Source organism: Macaca mulatta, chromosome 14 (genome assembly GCF_049350105.2).
Source record: "Macaca mulatta isolate MMU2019108-1 chromosome 14, T2T-MMU8v2.0, whole genome shotgun sequence".
Taxonomy (NCBI): Eukaryota; Metazoa; Chordata; class Mammalia; order Primates; family Cercopithecidae; genus Macaca; species Macaca mulatta.
In genome coordinates, this window is record NC_133419.1 from 37,202,333 (window position 1) to 37,225,865 (window position 23,533).

Sequence of the window (23,533 nt, forward strand, 5' to 3'; positions counted from 1 at the left end):
ATGTAGCAAACATTTTTTTTAATACATAGTTAAGTGCACAAGAAAGAAATTTTAATTCCTGGATGTCAGTAACAAAAAGGAAACAAACAAAAACAACAGAATCTCAGTTACAACTGTTGTTTTTCTGGGCATTTTATGGAACTTTTAACACGAAGTTTACCCACTCAGGGACAGCCAGTTACTAAAGGTAGAGCAATAGAAGCAGTGTATCAATAGAAGCAGGATGCAGGCAGTAGCTTACAACTTAGCCAACAGGAGATTTTTGTTGTAAGAGAAGAATTTTATCGTTGAAATTGTTAGATGTTCCAGTGCAGGGGCCTAATGAAAAGCAGACCAAACATTTAATCAGTTTTACTATTTTTTTTAATACAATAATATACTGTCCTCTCCCCTCCATACACAGACCACTCCCACTATTCTACCTTTGATGTACATCTCTACTTAGATAAGAGACCCAAAGAAGGCAGTGAGTTAGAAATGAGAGCTCCTATCTAGAGCCTGAAATTTCAGAGGTCTATATCCTTTATACTAGGGGTACACCAGGAAAAAAAAAAAATTCTTACCAACCATCACAGTAGGCAAGGATGGTTGCTTTTCTTACCCCAAGTAACCATGCCTGGGGTAAGGAAAAAAAAGTCATTTGAACACTGCCATTATAGGTGTGCTTTTAACAATGATTGAGGTTTAAATTATTACAACCCATGTATTTTGTTTAGAAAACCCCTAAAGTTGGTCAATTAAAATGCACAATGTTATCAAACCAATGATACCACTAGAAAACCTGGCAGAAGCAATGCAAAAATCAGCCTCTTAAGAGAAACAGATTCTCAACTCTAGCCACTAATGAACTCACCATCCAAAATTACAAAACACATGGAGAAATAATTCACTCTAGACAAGATTCAGTACTCTCAGCAAATATGACAGAACTCTCAAATCTTTAGATACTAGAGCAATCTAATAGAAGCTATAAGAATGAACAAAGATAAAAGAATCAAAGATAAAAACACCACAAAAAAAGAACATTCAAATGTGAGGAAAAAACACATGAAACTTTCAGAAATTAAAGATTTATTCATTAAAATTAAAGCCTCACTGTATTGATACAATACCAGAAAATGTTAGAGCACTTTACATATACTGACTCTTAATTCTCAGAAAACCCCATAAAATATTTAGTAATATTATCCTAATAATAATAATGAGGAAACCAAAATACAAGTTATTTTATCCAAGGTGACACAGCTCGTAGGTGCTGAGTTCTGATTTGATCTGTAGCATGCCGATGCTAGAACCTGTGCTCTTATGTTTATGCTTTTTTACGTGAACTGGGAGACAGATATGAGAAAATTACACCAAATGCAGGATAAAGATAACACATGTGGACAAGATATTGTTATATAAAGGATAGACTTCATGTAACAAGAAGAAAAGTCATACATTCATCTAATAGGCATTTCAGAAGGAGGTATTTAGTGAAAAAGCAATATGCAAAAATTTATGGTTGAGAATTATCTAGAACTAATAAGATGTAAATTCAAGAAGCATGAGTTCTAAGCAGTATAAGATAAATATATACCTAAACGTGTGAAACTATGGAGCACTAAAGATCAGAAAAATAAATATTTTGAAAATGCTGACAGCTCTCCCTACTTTTGATATTCATTGATGATGAGTTTCTTTGTATTTTTATGTATTTTATGTAATTTAATTGCATAGACATATGATATTCAAATACTACTTATTAAAAAGCTTTATCTTATAAGTAATTGCCCATTCCTCTCTACCACCCCAAACATGTTTTCTTCTTTTCCTACTTTCACAGAAGTAATAATTATATAGAAAAATTTTCCTTTTCTTAATGTCCAGAAGCTGTCAAATTTTAAAGAGTGCTTTTCAAAGCTAACACTTTAGTTTTTTGTTAGCCTATGAAATGGGAAAGATATGCTATACTGGAAATTAATCATAAAGCTTTCAGTAATGTATCATTGATAGCAGTTTGTCAGTAGCTATTAAACTATATTATCGAATTAGTAATATATTTACTGTTTTATGCCTTAATGAAATTTTCTTTTCAATTTTCTGTTGTGAGATGCATTTAAGATGTTCCTCACATTCTTTTAAGGCAGAAAGGAAACTGAATTTATTTCTTTGAATTTATATATTGCTGCTATATTTGTATTTTCACTTTCATGAACTTCAAATTGTTGCCAGTATTCCTTGATAAATGCAATGATTTCCAAATAACAATATCTTATTGGATTAATTTATCAATTTGTTGTTGTGAACTTCTTTCATATGCTTGTGAAACAAATTTCTAAAATAGTACCATATTATATAAGAATTATATATTTTATTTCAAATGTTTGAGATGCTTTTCTTCTTTTTATTTTTTATGTTTATTTTATTTTATTTTATTTTATTTTTGGAGATGAGGTCTTGCGCCACGGCTCACACAAACCTCCCAAGTAGCTGAGACTCCCAAGTAGCTGAGACTACAGGTATCCACCACCATGCCCAGTTTATTTCAATTATTAGCACTTCTTATATTACATAGTAATCTTCAGTGGGTAATAATTCTTCTCAGTTTTGTAAAGATGTCCTTTATATAAGTGTCAATTATTTGAATGTATAGTTATCTGATTTACTTTTTGACAAAAGGCAAGAAATGCAGCCATAGGAAGCTGATATTGACTTAACATCTCAACTGTAACAAAACTCTTATTGAACACTTGTTTATATGTAAAACCTTGTGCTTGAAACAATAGAGGTAAAGAAAGAGAATTTTGCCCTTCAGTTATTTACACACTAGTTGGAGCAATAAAAATAATAAAAATGATAAGGCACTATATGATTGTCATATAAATAGTAATAATAAAAACAGCTGATATTATCGAACACTATTTGCCAGACATTTTTCAAAGTGCTTTGCATGGATTAATTAGTTTTTTGGTTTTTTTTTTCCATACTTTAGGTTCTAGGGTACATGTGCACAATGTGCAGGTTTGTTACATATGTATACATGTGCCATGTTGGTGTGCTGCTCCCGTTAACTCATCATTTACATTAGGTGTATCTCCTAATGCCATCCCACCTCCCCCCACCCCACAACAGGCCCCAGTGTGTGATGTTCCCCTTCCTGTGTCCAAGTGTTCTCATTGTTCAATTCCCACCTATGAGTGAGAACATGAGTGTTTGGTTTTCTGTTCCTGGGATAGTTTGCTGAGAATGATGGTTTCCACCTTCATCCATGTCCCTGTAAAGGACATGAACTCATCCATTTTTATGGCTGCATAGTATTCCATGGTATATATGTGCCACATTTTCTTAATCCAATCTGTCATTGATGGACGTTTGGGTTGGTTCCAAGTCTTTGCTATTGTGAATAGTGCCGCAGTAAACATACATGTGCATGTGTCTTTATAGCAGCATGATTTATAATCCTTTGGGTATATACCCAATAATGGGATGGCTGGGTCAAATGGTATTTCTAGTTCTAGATCCTTGAGGAATCACCACACTGTCTTCCACAGTGGTTGAACTAGTTTACAGTCCCACCAATAGTGTAAAAGTGTTCCTATTTCTCCACATCCTCTCCAGCACCTGTTGTTTCCTGACTTTTTAATGATCACCATTTGAACTGGTGTGAGATGGTATCTCATTGTGGTTTTGATTTGCATTTCTCTGATGACTAGTGATGATGAGCATTTTTTCATGGGTCTGTTGGCTGCATAAATGTCTTGAGAAGTGTCTGTTCATATCCTTTGCCCACTTTTTGATGGGGTTGTTTTTTTCTTGTAAATTTATTTGAGTTCTTTGTAGGTTCTGGATATTAGCCCTTTGTCAGATAAGTAGATTGCAAAAATTTTCTCCCATTCCGTAGGTTGCCTGTTCACTCTGATGGTAGTTTCTTTTGCTGTGCAGAAGCTCTTTAGTTTAATTAGATCGTGTTTGTCAATTTTGGCTTTTGTTGCCATTGCTTTTGGTGTTTTAAACATGAAGTCCTTGCCCATGCCTATGTCCTGAATGGTATTGCCTAGGTTTTCTTCTAGGGTTTTTATGGTTTTAGGTCTAACATTTAAGTCTCTAATCCACCTTGAATTAATTTTTGTGTAAGGTGTAAGGAAGGGATCCAGTTTCAGCTTTCTACTTATGGCTAGCCAATTTTCCCAGCACCATTTATTAAATAAGGAATCCTTTCCCCATTTCTTGTTTTTGTCATGTTTGTCAAAGGTCAGATGGTTGTAGATGTGTGGTATTATTTCTGAGGGCTCTGTTCTGTTCCATTGGTCTATATCTTTGTTTTGGTAGCAGACCATGCTGTTTTGGTTACCGTAGCCTTGTAGTATAGTTTGAAATCAGGTAGCGTGATGCCTCCAGCTTTGTTCTTTTGACTTAGGATTGTCTTGGCAATGTGGGCTCTTTTTTGGTTCCATGTGAACTTTAGTTTTTTTGAATTCTGTGAAGAAAGTCATTGGTAGCTTGATGGGAATGGCATTGAATCTATAAATTACCTTGGGCAGTAAGGCCATTTTCACGATATTGATTCTTCCTATCCATGAGCATGGAACGTTCTTCCATTTGTTTGTGTCCTCTTTTATTTCATTGAGCAGTGGTTTGTAGTTCTCCTTGAAGAGGTCCTTCACATCCCTTGTAAGTTGAATTCCTAGGTATTTTATTCTCTTTGAAGCAATTGTGAATGGAAGTTCACTCATTATTTCGCTGTTTGTCTGTTATTGGTGTGTAAGAGTGCTTGTGAGTTTTGCACATTGATTTTGTATCCTGAGACTTTGCCGAAGTTGCTTATCAGCTTAAGCAGATTTTGGGCTGAGACAATGGGGTTTTCTAAATATACAATCATGTCATCTGCAAACAGGGACAATTTGACTTCCTCTTTTCCTAATCGAATACCCTTTATTTCTTTCTCCTCCCTAATTGCCCTAGCCAGAACTTCCAACACTATGTTGAATAGGAGTGGTGAGTGAGGGCATCCCTGTCTTGTGCTGGTTTTCAAAGGGAATGCTTCCAGTTTTTGCCCATTCAGTATGATATTGGCTGTGAGTTTGTCATAAATAGCTCTTATTATTTTGAGATACATTCCGTCGATACCGAATTTATTGAGAGTTTTTAGCATGAAGCGCTGTTGAATTTTGTCAAATCCCTTTTCTGCATCTGTTGAGATAATCATGTGGTTTTTGTCTTTGGTTCTGTGTTTATGATGGATTACGTTTATTGATTTGTGTATGTTGAACCAGGCTTGCATCCCAGAGATGAAGCCCACTTGATCGTGGTGGATAAGCTTTTTGATGTGCTGCTAGATTCAGTTTGCCCGTATTTTATGGAGGATTTTTGCATTGATGTTCATCAGGGATATTGGTCTAAAATTCTCTTTTTTTGTTGTGTCTCTGCCAGGCTTTGGTATCAGGATGATGTTGGCCTCATTAAATGAGCTTTGGAGGATTCCCTCTTTTTCTATTGATTGGAATAGTTTCTGAAGGAATGGTACCAGTTCCTCCTTATACCTCTGGTAGAATTCGGCTGTGAATCCATCTGGTCCTGGCCTTTTTTTGGTTGGTAGGCTATTAATTATTACCTCAATATCAGAGCCTGCTATTGGTCTATTCACTGATTCAACTTCTTCCTTGTTTAGTCTTGGGAGAGTGTATGTGTCCAGGAATTTATCTATTTCTTCTAGGTTTTCGAGTTTATTTGCATAGAGGTGTTTATAGTATTCTCCGATGGTAGTTTGTATTTCTGTGGGGTCGCTGGTAATATCCCCTTCATCATTTTTTATTGCATCTATTTGATTCTTCTCTCTTTTCTTCTTTATTAGTCTTGCTAGCAGTCTATCAATTTTGTTGATCTTTTCAAAAAACCAGCTCCTGGATTCATTGATTTTTTTGAAGGGTTTTTTGTGTCTCTATCTCCTTCAGTTCTGCTCTGATACAAGCCTATGAGATAGATCTAATATTATCACCATTTTGAGGCACTGAGAACTCAAGTAGGTTGTCTGGAGTTACTTACCTAATTAATATGGCTGAACCAATGTTGAATTCCAACTGTCTGGCCTCAGAGCCTGCACTCTGAATCACTCTGCTGTACTCTAAGTACTATAAATGCTATAGCTATTCAGAAAAGAAAACTGCGGCTTCCTATTTTTATTAAAAAAGGCTTCCTGTTGGAAAGATGAGATCTGTACTGGGCCTTGCATTTCTATACATATTGTCCTACAAATGTGACCTGCTTTGCTGAGTTTGACCAGAGCAGGTCACATTTGTTGGACAATATGTATAGGAATACATAATTATACTCAAAACTTCCTGCCAATTCCCACTCCCTTACCCACGGCAAATTTCACTGGTCTGTGGCCATACCTTCTCTCAGAATTTGAAAGTAGCCAGAACCACAATGAATGGACTGGAGTTGGCGCATGATGTTAGACATATTTGCCATATTAGGAATTATTATCAATAGATTGGGAAGATCGGATATTGGTACAGATTGTGGAATTGTTGGTTGCTAGGAATGTAAAATCTATTTTTGTAAACAAAATGCAATCTTTCAAGCAAGGGAGTAGCGTTATCAGAACTTCGAGTTCCATTTTTTAAACATTTAAATATTATTTAGCATAATTAATGAGTTTGGACTGTGTAATCCCAAAATAATTTAGATAATTGTTATTTTAGTGTCTTAATTCCTCCATTGAATTTTGAATGTGGTTATCTAGGAAGATTAAGACATAGAGTAATAGAATGGGTTTGACTGGTTTTATGTTTTGTTTTGCTTTGTTTTGTTTTTTCTGTTTTAATCCTTATTTTTCTGCATAGTAGCTTAGACTTTTTTCAACCCAGTCGCCTTTTCTGATCTCTTGCTTTTGGTCATTTCAATCCTCAGATTCCCAATTATTATAGCTATTCTTATGAGACTAGGTAAGCAGTGGAGATAAAAACTCTTAAGTTATTGGTCGTAGTTAACCCACTGAAAAACATAGGAAGACATCTAGAGGTTGATTTGTTTTGTTTTTATATAGAAGTGTCAAACTGTAGTATGAGTAAACTGCTTTTCTAAGGCAAGGAATCTTACATGTTTTGGATTCCCTCCAAAAGAGGTTTGTTATCAGAAGTGCTGAAAGAATCTCATAACATTGATTCAGCTATAAATAGTTCTGGAGTATGGACTTTGAAATTACTATTAAAGGGAAGCTCTTGGGTAATTTTATGGCCCCATGAAAATAATCTGTAAGATTATTTTTAATGTAAAAATATGAGTTACCATATTAGCAATTATTTTACACAAAGCAGTAGTAACAACTAAAATTGTAGAATTATGTTTGTTCTCTCACAAGACTTTTGTGGTGTGCAGGGGATTTTGTTAATGAAATATGTAAAGTTTTTTAAAACTTAATGGGAGACATTTCACTCTAATGTTGGGGTTTAACATGCATATTTTAGAATGTATTCCCAAACACTAACTTGCCATTTTAGAACAATGGGTGGTAGTAGTACTCTGATGGAAAATGTCCTCTAAGAACTATCGTAGAGGATACATTTGATGGACATTAGAAGTAAAAAGTCAAAACAGACTTTTGGAGGTTTTCATTTAGGATTTTCTGATATTAAATATTGCTGCCATCAGACCCGCATACCCTGGTTTCTAAGAGTCCCTACAATTGTAAATGCTAAAGCAAAATAAAGATAATTTAATTAGCTGCCTGCCTTCACTTAGGTACAATATTTTCGTCTTCATTTTTCAGACAAAGTAACTGAAGACCCACTAAGATCTGCCTAAATTTGTACACCTGCTGAATGGCAGAAAAAAGTCAATAGGTCACACCTCCCACCTTCTGTTATAGCAGTAGCTCTAAACTTCAAGTTTCAGGATCCCTTTCCACTTCTAAAAATTATTTAGGTCTTCAAAGAGCTCCTGTTTATATGTAGTCTCTCTACCAATATTTCTATATTAGAAATTAAAACTGAGATATGCAAAACAATATTTATGTATTGATTCATTTTAAAATAATATTAAATAATAAAGAAATAATTATATTAATAAAATATAATAAATAGCAATAAATTATAAATAATAATTAAATATTAAATAATAATTAAAAATTTTGTGTGGTTACATAAATAATTTTATTTTCTCAAAAATAGATAGTGAAAATAGAAGAGTGGCATTGTTTTACATGTTTGCAAATTTCTTTAATGCCTGGCTTTTCCTATCAGCTGTATTCTCGTAACTGCTGAATTGTTATTCTGTTGTGATGTTACACATCATTTAGCCTCTAGAAAACTACTGTACAACTAACTGTATGAGCAAACAACAATTTAAAAAGACTAATAACATTTTAGTGTTATTATAAAAATGGTTTTAATGGTTTTAACCTTGTGAACTCTCTGAAAGGATCTCAGGAATCCTTAGAGGTCCCTGTACCATGCTTGGGTAACCTTTGCATGATAGCATTTTTTTTTTTAGTTTTTGCTGACAGAGTCTCACTTTGTTGCCCAGGCTAGAGTGCAGTGGCACAATCATGCAGTCATGGCTCGCTGCACTGCAGCCTCAACCTCCCGGACTAAAGTGATGCTCCCACATCAGCCCCTCCACCCTACCAAGTAGCTGGGACTACAGGCACATGCCACGAAACCAGCCTAAATTTATTTTTTAATTTTTGTGTAGAGACACGGTCTCTCTATGTTGTCCAGGCTGGTCTTGCACTTCTGGCCTCAAGCAGTCCTCCCGCCTCAGCCTCCCAAAGTGCTAGAATTACTGGCATGAGCCACCATCCCAGCCTGCATTGTAGCATTCTGTCACAGTTCTCTTCCTAGTGCTGTGGTCAGTTTGATGGGTTACGTTTTGTTTTGTTTTCTCTTCTTAACTATCCAGGTTTTTGTTTCTTTGAGACATTTGTTTTGTTTTTGTTACTATCTTACCATGACAGAGAGAGACTAGGATATTATAATTAACCAGAGAAGCCATAAAAAAGAGTCAGAAACCTTAGTTAGAATGACGGTGGCTATCAACTATTTTTCCCTTATCTATGACTCTAGCCTGAAATGGAATCTGCCTCTCTCTGACTCTTGAATTTCCCTTGAAGGGAAGGTAAGTAAAAGTTTATGAATATCTAAGATTTGGTTATGACTTCTTGATAGCCACCTTTGCCTGACCTTAAATCATTTATTAGCTCATATCCTCTATCCAGATGAAGATAATCATATTTTTCTATTATATGCCCTACTCTCAATAGTGCATCTTTTGCCAAAGTTAAGAGATGTTTATCTCCCAAAGAGGGGGAGTTCTTTGACCAAATTCAAATCTAGTTTCTGCTCTTCTTTTTTTTTCATTTCCTGCTCCCAGAACCAGCTGCAAATGCTTATTCTAACCTTTGGGGATCCATTGTTTCAGGTCTACCCATCCTATCTGATAATTATTGACTTTAGTGTCTATGGGCAAATCCCCCAGAGAGGGCAAGATGTTCTGGCCCATTGTTTTCATGATAGTGTGCAAGACTCTTAGGGTAAGAAATCAAAGATTAATTGTAATCTCAATTTGTGCCTAGGTAAAACACCAAAAATATTTTGAATATTCATTATGGCTCCTGAACCAAGCTACAGGCAAGATCAGATACTGATAAGCACTCTGATATAAGCTCTTTTTTCTGTATCAGTCAATTTGAGGCCTTATAGGCAAACACAGAGCAATAGAACACATTATTTATTCACATCAAAGATAAGAGCAATATATGCATCTGCTTTGATTTTGAGTATGGAGATCATGGAATATATCTGACCTTGTATGAACTTTTCAGATGAAACGTACTGAAAGGACTGTACTTTAACACCAAAAAAACAAAAGTTATAGTCTTCGATTTGGTCGTTGTATTTCTGAAAGCCATAAACTCTCAACCTGTAATTTTATAACAATGACTCACAGCTCAATTTCCTATTTTTCTGCAAGCAGTAGTATTCTGAGATTTCAAGGGGGAAATAGCTTTAAATACAAATATATAGCCTAACTTAATTTACTACAATAGTACACATAAGAAAATATACTAGTTTACTAATATCACATACATCAAAGATCATAAAAATTAGATTCACTGTTAAATGAATTGTGTTTCAGGCCACTGGAAAACGAGATCATAGACTTGCAATGTTGAAAACTCGTCGCTGCTACCTGGAGAAAAGGAGGGAGGAGGAACTGAAGCAATTTGATGAGAATACTAATTGGCTCCATCGTGTCGAAAAAGAAATGGGACACTTAGGTCAAAACGGTCATATTCCAAAGGTACAAATATCTCTGTATGTTCAGATTTAATTTGTAAGAACTGAGCTCCTAAAATGTGTTCTCTTTCTTATTGAGTGAATGTCTTTCATAAGACAACTATTATTGCCTCATAACTCTGAGATTTAATTTACTTTTAAATGTTATTTCTAAGTGATTGCATCCTTTTATAAGGTAGCTTTTAGGTTAAAATAAATAATTCTATTTCAAACTGTACTTGAGGATTCATTATGTAGGTAATTTGTTAGAAATGTTGATATTTTATGCAAAAATAGTTTAAATGAGGTCAACATTAAATGTGTTATGGTTAAAGTTGATTTGAAAGGGTGTGTATGTGTGTGTGTGTGTGTGTGTGTAACTGAAGATATTCCACCTTAGAATGGCAAAAGGTTTTATTTTTAAAGTGTAGTAATGGGTAATGACAGTATTATATTAGAATTATGTTCTGCTACAAGGTTGCAGTAATCTAACTTTAGTGCCTTAACTAGTGTGGGCTGTCTTTTGTTCTCTTAACAATAAGTCTTGGAAGTATGCAGTTCATTTCTAATGCAGTACCTTTAAAATGTCATTATCATGCTTGTCGTTTCATGATTGTAATATTACTGTTTCATATCTAGTCTCAAGTTTACACACCTAAGCCAGAAGAAGAGGAAAGAAAGGAGGGGGGGATGGCTATATAGGAGAGCAAAGATGTTTCCAAAAATTCCTAACAGACTAATGTGTTGGCTAGAAATATGTCACATGGCTATCTGTAGACAGAAGACATTCTGAAAAGATGACCTCCTTTTTTTTTTTTTTTTTTTTTTTTGCATAATTACTCTGAACAGTATTGGAGCTCTCTCTCTTTTTTTTTAACTTTAAATTCTGGGATACATGTGCAGAATGTGCAGGTTTGTTACATAGGTACACATGTGCTGTGGTGGTTTGCTGCACCTATCAACTTGTCTTCTAGGTTTTAAGCCTGACATGCATTAGGTATTTGTCCTAATGCTCTCCCTCCCCTTGTCCCCACCCCCAACAGCCTCCGGCATATGATATTCTCATCCCTGTGTCCATGTGTTCTCATTGTTCAACTCCCACTTATGAGTGAGAATGTGCAGTGTTTAGTTTTCTGTACCTGTGTTAGTTTGCTGAGAATAATGGTTTCCAGCTTCATTCATGTCCCTGCAAAGGACATGAACTCATTCGTTTTTATGGCTGCATAGTATTGCATGGTGTATATGTGCAATATACCTTTTCTTTATCCAGTCTATCATTGTTGGGTATTTGGGTTGGTTTCAAGTCTTTGCTATTGTAAATAGTACTGCAATAAACATATGTGTGCATGTGTCTTTATAGTAGAATGATTTATAATCTTTTGAGTATATACCCTGTAATGGGATTGGAGATCTCTTAATAAGAAAGAAGAAGAAAGTAAATATGGGCTAAGCAACTAGGAGCAACTGCTATGAAATAATTAATTTTCACCCAAATACTTAATAGTTTAATAAAAGAACAACTTCTTTTCAGTCTTTTTCTAAAAGGAAAAATATCTACAGTCTCTACTTTGGTGATGCTCTTCTGAAATTCTATAACTCTGTGTCAGCTAATTGATATGGAAACTTCTAAAATCTTTTAATTCCTAGAAGGGCACCAGACAGAAAATACAGGTGAAAGAAAATATAAAATATTTACCAACAAATGCCAGAGATCTTTAATGTTCAAAAGTACTAATTTTTTATAATTCAAAGATATTAGTCAATGCATTATGACTGGGGAATGGATTCTCTGATGGGTTAGCAATGGCTGTAAATGATTATTCTTTTAACATGAAAGCTCAGACATGACTGGAGAGAAAAGACTAGCAGTAGTAGTTAATGATGACAGTTCAAAGTAGTGAAAGGAGCAAGCAGCAGATATCCTGTTTGCTAAGAAGGAAGCCAAAGACAGTAGTTCCTTAGTATGGATATTTATTGAGCCAACAATTTAATCTGCACCTCAGAATATCTTGATAAAAGCATACCAGTCAGTTAGTTAAGTAGATTAGGACATTAAATATTGTATACAGCACATTCTAGTAATATTTTGCAATAATGTAACTTAGTCTGTAAGGCACTTTAAAATATTCCCCACAAAAAGAATGTAAACACTGCAAAGAGGATAGATTTTGGAGTTGGAGTGTTTGGTAATTCTGGCATATAGTAGTTGTTTTGAATACCAACTCTAACACTAATTATATGACTTTGGACAGTGCGTTTAACATTAATGTCTTAATTTGTCATCTATAAATGTATTTAAGATATTATGAGCTTAAGTGGAGTGCTATATTCAAAGCCTAGCAACACTTAACAAATAATAATGGATGATAAATAATAGTTTAATACTATTCTAAGCTACAATAGCATAGACATCAATAGCTAAGCAAGTTGTACAAAGAATGAGTGTACACAGTTAACAAAAGAGTTAACTGCATCATATAATATAATATAATTTAATATAATATATAATATAATTTCTCTTCCAGAACAGTGATTCTGACCTTTTTGGGGGTCATAGATGCCTTTGAGAATCTGTTCAAAGCTGTGTGGATTTTCTCCCAGATGGGAGATTGGGGAGGTCAAATTCATACAATTTTGCATATTTCCTAAGTCATTTGGGTTTCCTAAAACCCTTCCATTGACACAAGATTAAGAATATCTACTTCAGAAGGAAACTATAGCACATTTTTAAAAAATGTTGTATCCATCTTAAGATGATATAACGACTCAAAAGGAGTAAGCAAAAAAAGACAAGATTCATCAATAAACTATAATATGGTTAGCTAGGATCAGAGGATATAACTTCTGAAATTCCATATAAAGCCATAGAGTCTCATCATAGAATGCAACAGGCTCTATCACAGTACCTGTAGGAATACTGAAATATGGTTATGTCGTTGATAAAATCGTTTCAAAGAAAACGACTGATAACCCTGGCCAAATGAGTGTTTCTCATTTAATGCACAAGAGTTGCTTCTCTTGGATTGGTAGCAGGTGTGGAATGTTGACAGTACTTTTCAATTTATTTCACTTATTATTTAATTGTTTATTTGGAGACTGTATATCTAAAGCAGTCATATTCTCAAGATCATCATTTTCTAAACTATATAAAACTCTTAAGTCTTTTGGTTAGTGTTAAACTTTGACCTCATTTAAAAATAACTACTTTCCTTAATTTGTTTGGTTACTTCGGGCTATGATATTCTCATAGATTATTTACCCCTTCTAGTCAGCAAAAATTTTCTCATGAAGAGTCTTGAAACAACTTTTTGTGTGTAGTAAAATATAACATAAAATTTACCATCTTAACAATGTGTAGATACACAGTTCAGTGGCATTAAGTATATTAAAAATTTTAAATATGTGTGTATATAAGTTTTAAATAATATTCCTAGAGTATTTTCACCTCTCAATATCCTAACTTAATTTACATTATGCTTGTATTATATGTTTGTCCATGTAATCAACATTCCAACTGCAGAAGTACTTAAGAACTAAGAAATATTAAGGAGGCAAAAAAAGTCATTTGTAGAAATTTACTAGTTTGCCTTTTCTATCCCACATCACCATAAGCTTCCAATTTTAAAAATGGTATGGTATTGTTTCTGATATCATTATTATTGCTATTTTGTGTTTGCTTTTTTGTCTACTTTTTAGTGTTTATGAAGTTAATCAATATTGTCTAGATTATTTTTAATAAATTAAAACTTTTTCAATATGGTCAAATTAATTTTTCTACCAATCTGTCATCTAGATTTCTCTTATGAAGAACTTTCGTATACCTGAATGTGAACCTGGAACTGATTTTTACATCTTTGTTTTTTATGCATTTTATCACAAATAACTTGAACAAATAAAATTAAAACCATTTTCATTGCCATCACCCAAATATAACCCTCAATTCTTTTTTGTGCAGATATTTATAGCTGAAAAAATAGCTGAGAAAATTATCTAGTTATAAGCCATTATTTTTTATATAAGCAAATTGAGACATAGCTTTACGATAAAGGGACTTATCCAAGGTCAAACAACTCTGGACAAATACCCAGAACTTCTGACTTTGAAATTGCTGCTGTTTTCTCTATACTCTCCTGCATTATTTACTCTTCAATATTCTGAATCTGTCTACTTCTCTTTATACCCCTCTACTGCTATCCCTAATTCAGACTCCTGTGCCCCATTATACATTTGGTCTTTCTTCTCTGATTCATGTTCTACTGCAATTCATTCTCTCCACTGCAACCAAAGTGAGTTTTAAAAGGTAAAACTGATCATGTTGTTCTTCAATGCCTTCTCCCTAGAATAAATTCTCCATTGTGAGTTACCAGGCCTAGCATGATCTGGCACCTGAATACTTCTCAAGGTTTATATATCACCTTTCATTATACTCTATACTTTAGCCATTACTGGCCTACTTATAGTTCTCAAAATAAGCCGTGTTCTTCCAATCAGATTTAGTCATTAGTATGTCAAGAAAGACTCAAATTGTAAACTTGGTTTTCCAAAGTTAACAGGCTAGCCAAAGACCCATTATTGACTAATATAATTATACAATCAAGTCTTGTCTCTTTAAAAGACTGACTCAAGAAGATAAAGGAATAAGATTATCAGAGGATGTGTATAAAGGAGGGATTTTTTTTCTTTATACTTTAAGTTTTAGGGTACATGAGCACAATGTGCAGGTTTGTTACATAGGTATACATGTGCCTGTTGGTTTGCTGCACCCATCAACTCATCATTTACATTAGGTATTTCTCCTAATGCTATAAGGAGAGGTTTTTTTTAAAGGAAAAAAGATGCAATGTGTGGCAAACATGTTCACACTATTATGATCATCCAATTTTCTAACTATTAATAGAAGGAACCGAAGAGATCATCTGATCCAGCTCTTTAATTTTAGTCAAGTAAACTAATCTCCATAAAGAGCATATATTTGGCTTAAGATGACATTTGTTTCTAGGTTAAACCCATCTCTGAAATCACAGGACTCTAGCCATATCATCCTGCCTCCAAAGATAAATTTTTTTCTAAAACATTTGATATATTTCTTGAAGTATAATGAATTACATAAGTAACTCCTAACTTTAATATATCCAGACAAACAGGATGAGTGACATTGTTCTCTGTCATAGTCTCAATAACTGGCATTGGAAGTACTTTTTAAAAAGGAAAAAAATAACTTTGACATTTTAGAAAATTATTGGTCAACTGCACATTGGAAAGGAGTTTTATTAAAATTGATTTAATCTTAATATTCTTTAAAAGAATCTGAAGAATACTTTGCATTGTTTCCACTCACTAAAGCTAAGATGGATTATGGGAATTGTCCCTAGGAGGAAGTGTCCAGTTTCCAGGCATAGATCCTGCATATAGGGTTCCTGTCTTAGCCATTCAAAGTGTCCAAAGAATTTAAATTTTTTTCATTGTATTGACTGAAATTTTTCCAATAAAGTTTCTGAGAATATTTGATTATCACCATTTATACTTTGGTGTAATCCCTTCGCTGATATTTTCTGTAGATAAGATTTAATAGGTTTAAGGAAAGACAAGTAACTTTAGGTAGTAGATTACAGGACACCTGGCCCTAGGCAGATGAGGCTTAGGAAAATGGAGCCTACAAGAAACATTTTCACACTTTTGCTAGGATGAAGCTTGTATCAAGAGTGGGTCTCAAGTCTTTTCTCTTTAAAAGAAGAAAGATTCAAGAAGATAAAGAAGATTATCAGAGGACGTATATAAAGGGCATTTTTCTTTTAAAGGAAAACAGATGGAATATTTGGCAAACATGTTCACACTATTATGATCATTTAATTTTCTAACTGGAAAGGACTGAAGAGATCATCTGATCCAGCTCTTAAAATTTAGTCCAGTAAACTGATCTCCATAAAGGCTGTATATTCAACTTAAGGTAGCATTTGTTTCAAGGCCTTATAAGCCCATCTCTAAAATCACATGACTCATAGGCCAGTGCTCTAACCATATCATCCAACCAAAGGTGATATCAACCATATGATCTTTTGTTTCATGCAAAAAAAAGAAATTTTTATTGCACACAACTCAAAACTTAGTACACTGGGGCTTTAACACTGAACTAACCTGACTCAATGCCTGTGCTGATGGTAAACTGTATGTTCTGGTATGAACAGAGAAATTATAAATAAATGAATACATCAGTGAAATTGTTACTGATCAATGCAGTCAATGCTATGACAATATCAAGGGGTGGAGAGTGTCTATCCAAATACAATGCTCAAGGAAAGCCTTTCTGAGGAAGTGACATTTAAGCACAAACTGGTCATATTTATGTATTTTTACAACATCGTGAACAAGTTGGATAGACCAAGAAACTGTCATCACAGTAAAATTTCTTCTAAATTCCTAACACTCAGTTTCTGACGAAACATGAAAACTTATCTTGCTTGTAAATTATAGACCACCTTTTCCAGAACTTTTATTTTTCAAATTATTTCTAAACATATCATTTAATATCTAAAAAGAATTAAAACTATTGGCAACAATATAAAATAAGTGTTATTAAACTGATTTAATTTTAATATTCTTAGAGTAATCTGAAGTACATTTTATATTGTTTGTCCTAGGAACTCAAGAAAGATCTTCATTGTCACCATTTGCACCTCCAGAACAAAGATTTGAAAGCACAGATTAGACATATGATGGATCTAGCTTGTCTTCAGGAACAGCAACACAGGCAGACTGAGGCGTGAGTACATACATCTACCTATTTTCCGATTTTAACACTATATCTGAAGCACAGAAGTTCAATTTTCCACTGCCAGAAAATTAAGTTTTATGTGTTACAGGATACATTATTTTTAAGTGTCTGCCTGAACCAGAAAACATTAAGAGAGTTCTTTCCTTCCAACAAACTTTTTACATTGCTTTATAAATTTGAAAGTGTTTTTCTTTAAAAGTACGTTACTTTTACTTAATATATGCTATGGAATACAAAATTTCATAAGTACCTACACATTGAAAAGAAATCTGCCTTCTACCTCTATCTTCTAGCCATCCATGTCTCCTCTTAGAAGCAAGTGCTGTTAACATCACTTGAATTTTTAAGTAGGCAATTGTTAATTATTCATAATTTCAGAATTTTTTGCTGTCATTACAGTGAAGTTGCTAAATATCAGGTGTCCTGATTTTTATGGGATGCTATAAGAGACCTTTTATGTTCTCTCTTCTAGCTCAGTAGTAACATTAGTCATTTATTTTTAAAACATAATAGTAAAAAAGAAAAAGTATGGCTTAATCTTTTTTTGTCACATTGGATACATCAGTCAACTCCTTAGGCATCACTTTGATGTTCCATGCAAATGAGAAATTTATTTCTCTAACTGCTTTCTGCTACTCTAAGAATCTATTCATGTTCTACTAGTATGTTCAAATAACTGATAATTAATTATCTTGATTTAGAGGAAATCATGTTAGTAGACCTTTTTTTAAAAAAGAAAAATGAAAAACTTCAGGGAGTTATTCTTATGTGGCTGGAAGCTCAAACTAATCTCTTTATACTTTCTGTGTCTATTCCTAGAGCAGATATTGAATATTCATTTGCTAACACTCAAACCACTTACAAGAGCTGAAGTCGTCAAGAAACATTAATTTCTTTTAACCATACTACATTTGCTATATCAGACCCTGGATGAATACACTATCTTAAGATAAACATTAACCTTAAAATGGGGGAAAAAAGACTAACTCAATAATTTAGAAAATTGGTGAACCACAGCATCACAGAGGCAATGTGGCATAGAAGAAAGAGGATGAGTTTTGGAATCAATCTTGAATTACAGCTTTTATGAGCAATATAACCTTATGCTGATTATTTAGCTTTGCTAAGCCATGGTTTTCTTATATAAAAATAGATTATAATACATTTCATATAAAGGTTATGAATAGATTATAATACATTTCATATAAAGTTTTTGAAAAGATTAAACCTGAAAGTAAATAACATGATATAATTCCTGTGTTATAGGTCCCTAGGACTACTTTCAGGTTCAGTGATTCATTAGGGAGACTCACAAGACTCATCATATAGTTTTATTATTAGTTGTGCTTTATTTCAGCAAGAGGCTACAAAGCAAAATCGGCAAAGGGAAAAGGTACAGGGGGCAAAGTCTGCAGGAACCCTGACACAAAGTTTCAAGAGTCTTCCTCCAGTGGAATCACACAGAATGTGTACAATTCCTCCAGCAAAAAGTTGTGGCAGCACATGTGAAATGTTGTCTGCTTTGGAAGCTCTTTTGAGTTCCGTGCCCCAGGTTTTTATTGGAAGCTAGTTGAATAGGCACTTTCTGCCAGGATGTATCAAGATTCCAGACTTTTCAAAAGGAGAGAAGGTGTTTTAGCATAAACCACATTGTTTGTGCAAACAGTTTAAGCACAGTGAGCCACTCTTGTCATATGAGTTCTGGAAATGCTGGGAACCCTCCTAAAATCCGTATTTTAAAATACCAGCCAGGTGTCAACCTTATAACCAAGCCTTTCTTAGCAGTGTCAGGCCTACTATGATAACTTTCCTGCACAGTACCTGATTAGTGTAGATGCTAAATAAGTAATTGTTTAATTGCCTTTGATTAATAACTTCTTCTTGTACTTGTTACCTACTTAATTGCAGTACCCTCCAGCAACCCCCACCAAAAGGAAAAAGGTCACAATTTTTTGTGCTGCTATTGAAATATTTAAGACTCACTCATAGGTTAAAAGGTGCTATTTCCTTGTGTATGAAAATTAATGCCTGATTAGTCTTTTCCCACTACCCTATCCATAATTCTACTGGTTCTCTTCTCCTCGATGTTATGAGACGACTGGAACATCATCTTGATGGACTCAGGATTCCAGGACTGAATCACTTCAGGATCATTCATGTTAGACATCTTCCTTTATAGAAAAGTTGGGAACCACTGATTGAGTGTATAAATTTATAACTGTTTAGCTGTGACATTTCTTCAGTGACCACTTACATAGAAGTCTGATACACAAAAAATTACATTCAGTGCTGCTCTAATTGTTACTAATAAGGAAGATTTTGAGTTAGAGCCATGAATCCAGTGCCCTAACGATTATTTGTACTCCCCATCCTTATCCACAACTTTTCTCCTTAAAATCCCTTTAAGTGCCATTCCAAAAGCCATTCTTTAGGTCATTTAACTTAAAGGAGAGGTAGGTTTTGTTCTTTTGTTATATGTTTGTGTGTGTGTGTGTGTGTGTTATTGTATACTTAAAATATATCTCATCATTTCACATAGTATATTAATTTTTCATTTCAATTTTATGATAATTAGTAGCAGTAACAACATCTGTGGTTTGGAAATCACATTATGTTTTGCAAAAAGCTTTTATGTACATTTAATTCATTTAGCCAGGCACAGTGGCTTATCCCTGTAATCCCAGCACTTTGGGAGGTGGAGGCAAGAAGATCTCTTGAGGCTAGGTGTTTGAGACCAACCTGGGCAACATAACAAGACCCCATCTCTACCAAAAAAATTAAAAAGTTAATGTAGTGGCTCACATCTGTGTTCCCAGCTACTCGGGAGCCTGAGGCGGGAGGATCAAGTGAGCCCAGGAGATCGAGGCTGCAATGAGATGATCATGCCACTGCACTCCAGCCTGGGCCACAGAGTGAGACCCTGTCTCTAAAAAATAAGTAAATAAATATACTTAATTCATTTAGTCCTCAAAGCAATCTCCTGTTGTATGTAGTGGCTATTTATCTGTCCCTCACATTACAGAGGAAAAACTTCAGTTTTTGCCTTGTCCAAGGTCATATGGAAGCAAGTGAAGACAATCTGAGACTAGAACTTAGTTCATACATGGGAAATTATTTTAATGATATGCTAATACTTTGGGTGTTACATAAAAGAACTAAAATAATGTATTTAAGATAGAACATTTATCTCTCCTTTCTTCTCGTCTTCTGTATATAGAGTATTGAATGCTTTACTTCCAACCCTAAGAAAACAATATTGCACATTAAAAGATGCTGGCCTGTCAAATGCTGCTTTTGAGTCTGACTTCAAAGAGATCGAACATTTGGTGGAGAGGAAAAAAGTGGTAGTTTGGGCTGACCAAACTGCTGAACAACCAAAGCAAAATGATCCACCAGGGATTTCTGTTCTTATGACCTTTCCACAACTTGGACCAGTTCAGCCTATTCCTTGTTGTAAGTATAACTTTCGTTTTAAGTAAATAGTAACATTATTTCTAAAGATAACCTTTGTATATCAATCTATAGAACAGTTAATTTTTAATAGATTTGGCTATTTTATTAAAATTAATTGGGACCAGGCGCGGTGGCTCACGCCTGTAATCCCAGCACTTTGGGAGGCCGAGGCAGGCAGATCATAAGGTCAGGAGATCGACACCATCCTGGCTAACACGGTGAAACCCCGTCTCTAGTAAAAATAAAAAAAATTAGCCGGGCATGGTGGTGAGCACCTGTAGTCCCAGCAACTCAGGAGGCTGAGGCAGGAGAATGGCATGAACCTGGGAGGTGGAGCTCGCAGTGAGCCGAGATGGCGCCACTGCACTCCAGCCTGGGCGAGAGTGCGAGACTCCATCTCAAAAAAATAAAAAAAACTTAATGGGAAAATTACCTTTATAGTCATTTCAATTCACCAGTATCGTCCAAAGATCTAGAACAAGTATGCATTGATGTTCTAATTTTACCCTCTTTTTTTTTGTTTTTTTTTTTTTTGAGACAGGGTCTCACCCTGTTGCCCAGGCTGGAGTGCAGTGGTGCAATCAAAGCTTGCTGCAGCCTCCACTTCCTGGGCTCTAGCAATCCTCCCACTTCAGCCCCAGGAGTAGCCAGGACTTACAGGCATGCACCACCACCCCTGGCTTTTTTTTTTTTTTTTTTTTTTTTTTTTCCTGTGGAAACAAAGTATCACTATGTTACCCAGGCTGACCTCAAACTCCTGGACTCAAGCAGTTCTCTCCCTTGGCCTCCCAAATTGCTGAGATTATAGGCATGAGCGACTATGCCTGACCCGTTTTACCTATTTTTGATGGAATAATTTTGCTTCCTATCCTTCCTTAAAATGTAACCTCTCTTAAGGGCAGGAAATTATAATTAATCATATCATATTCTATAATAATAATCTGTTCTTAAGATCAACTAACAATGTAGAGTTTACTATTTTTCTATTGATAAATCACTTGATATTTCTCTTTCATAAAAGTATGTATGAGACATTTTAATTGCAAAGCTAACATATAATCTTAGTTAAGAAAAAAATTCAGACAATGTAGAATATAAGAAGCAGAGTGCCATCTTCAACTCTTCTCAGAACCTCAATTTTATGCCCTATCTCAGAGATTAAATGCTGTTAAATATTTATTTTTGCAGTATGTGTATAATACAAATGTATTTGTATTACATAAAGCTTTTTGATAAGTTTCACATGAATGCTAGCACATTACACATAGTGGTCTGCAACTTTTTTGTCTAGTTTATTATGTTTGTTGGTTTTATTTGTTTATTATGAACATTTTTAGGGTACATACATGAAGAATCTACCTCATTTTTGTATTGTTTTTGAGAATCCAGAGAATAGACATACCATAATTTAATTAACCATTTTCTGTTAGTGAACAGTACATCAGAGAACATATCTGTATATTCCCATTTGTGCGTGCATAGCAGAATCCTAGAAGCTGATTTGCCAGGGTAAAGGACATATCTTTTTTTTTTAATGCATCATTTTAAACTGCTTTTTATAATTTTTTTCTATGCTTAGTACACATGGGAGTACCTGTTTAATCTTCACCTAAACCAAAAGTAGTAACAACAGCAATAATAATAATGCATAGTCTTTTTTTTTTTTTTTTTTTTTTTTCTGAGATGGAGTCTTGCTCTGTCACCCAGGCTGGCATGCAGTGGCACAATCTCTGCTCACTGCAAGCTCCATCTCCCGGGTTCACGCGATTCTCCTGCCTCAGCCTCCCAAGTAGCTGGGACTACAGGAGCCCGCCACCACACCCGGCTAATTTTTTGTATATTTAGTAGAGACGGGGTTTCACCGTGTTAGCCAGGATGGTCTCAATCTCCTGACCTCGTGATCCACCCGCCTCGGCCTCCCAAAGTGCTGGAATTACAGGTGTGAGCCACCGCACCCAGCCGCATAGTCTTTTAAAATTTGTACCTCTCAGATTATTGACAAGGCCAATTCATCCCCTGTGAGGTATCCTTTGCTCATTCGCACTAGTGAAAATTTTTGTTTATTTGTTATGGGTTTGAGGGGCTTTTTGTTTGCTTAGTCTTTTGCTTGGCACTTCGTATCTAATAACTCTTTGTTCATTTGGTGCTTTTTACATATATACATATATGTTAAGCAATAATTGATCAATTTATTGGACTTTTAACTTTTATATAGTCAAATCTGCCTATATTTTCCATTATGGGGAATTTTCTTGAGATCTGGTGTTTGTTAGCCCCTCACTCCCAACTAGAGTTCATTTTTCTTATGTGAGCTAAATGTGTGCTGGGACATTTGGCTCAAATGTGTCCCAGCACACATTTAGCTCACCTAAGACAAATAGACAAATAGTTGGGAATGAAGGGCTAATATGTAAGACCTTATTCACAGAGAATAATAATCTGTTGAAGTCAGATTTTATGTTAAGTGTTGCACCTGTGAATACAATCTGACTTCTGGCTTATTGAATATTTTCCCAGTCTTTGGCTTTTAATAGTTTTATTATATTATGCCTAGTTGACTTTATTTTTACTTCTCTTAAGTGGGTTGATGACTTTCTGAATTTATTTCTGCATTATCTTTCATTTGTTTTGGAAAGTTCTTAACCATTATCTCCTCACCTATTGCTTTTGTCACTTTTGCTCTCTCCTCTACTTTTGTGACTCCAATTATATTGCATGGCACTTTCTCATTGTATTGTATATGCCTTTTACTCTTTTGCTTTTAATGTGTTTTTCTCTCTCTGGATAATTTTGTTTCTCACATTCTGCAGTTTACTTTCTTTTTTCAGCTTTATCAAATGATCCTTAAATCCATAAAATTTTTGATTTCAGTCACTACATTCCAATTCTGGAATTTCCATTTCATTCTTTTTTATAGTTTCATATCTTTGCAAAAATTGTTATTAAGTACAAAGGTTATAATTACAGTCAGCCATCCATATCCATGGGTTCTGCATCCATGGATTCAACCAAGTGATCAAAAAAAAAAAAATGGATGGTTTCATCTGTA

At 34.6% G+C, this 23,533-nt stretch overlaps 1 protein-coding gene across 3 annotated transcripts in view; it reads left to right on the forward strand.

Annotated features, from left to right (window-relative positions):
- Positions 1-23,533, forward strand: part of KIF18A (kinesin family member 18A) — an 85,118-nt gene that overhangs the window by 31,084 nt on the left and 30,501 nt on the right. For all 3 annotated transcript variants that reach the window (XM_001089262.4, XM_077964819.1, XM_028833549.2), the window contains exons 11-13: positions 10,120-10,284; positions 16,898-17,019; positions 20,249-20,484. In XM_001089262.4, the coding sequence (XP_001089262.3) occupies positions 10,120-10,284; positions 16,898-17,019; positions 20,249-20,484 (523 nt within the window). The remainder of the gene's footprint in view (positions 1-10,119; positions 10,285-16,897; positions 17,020-20,248; positions 20,485-23,533) is intronic.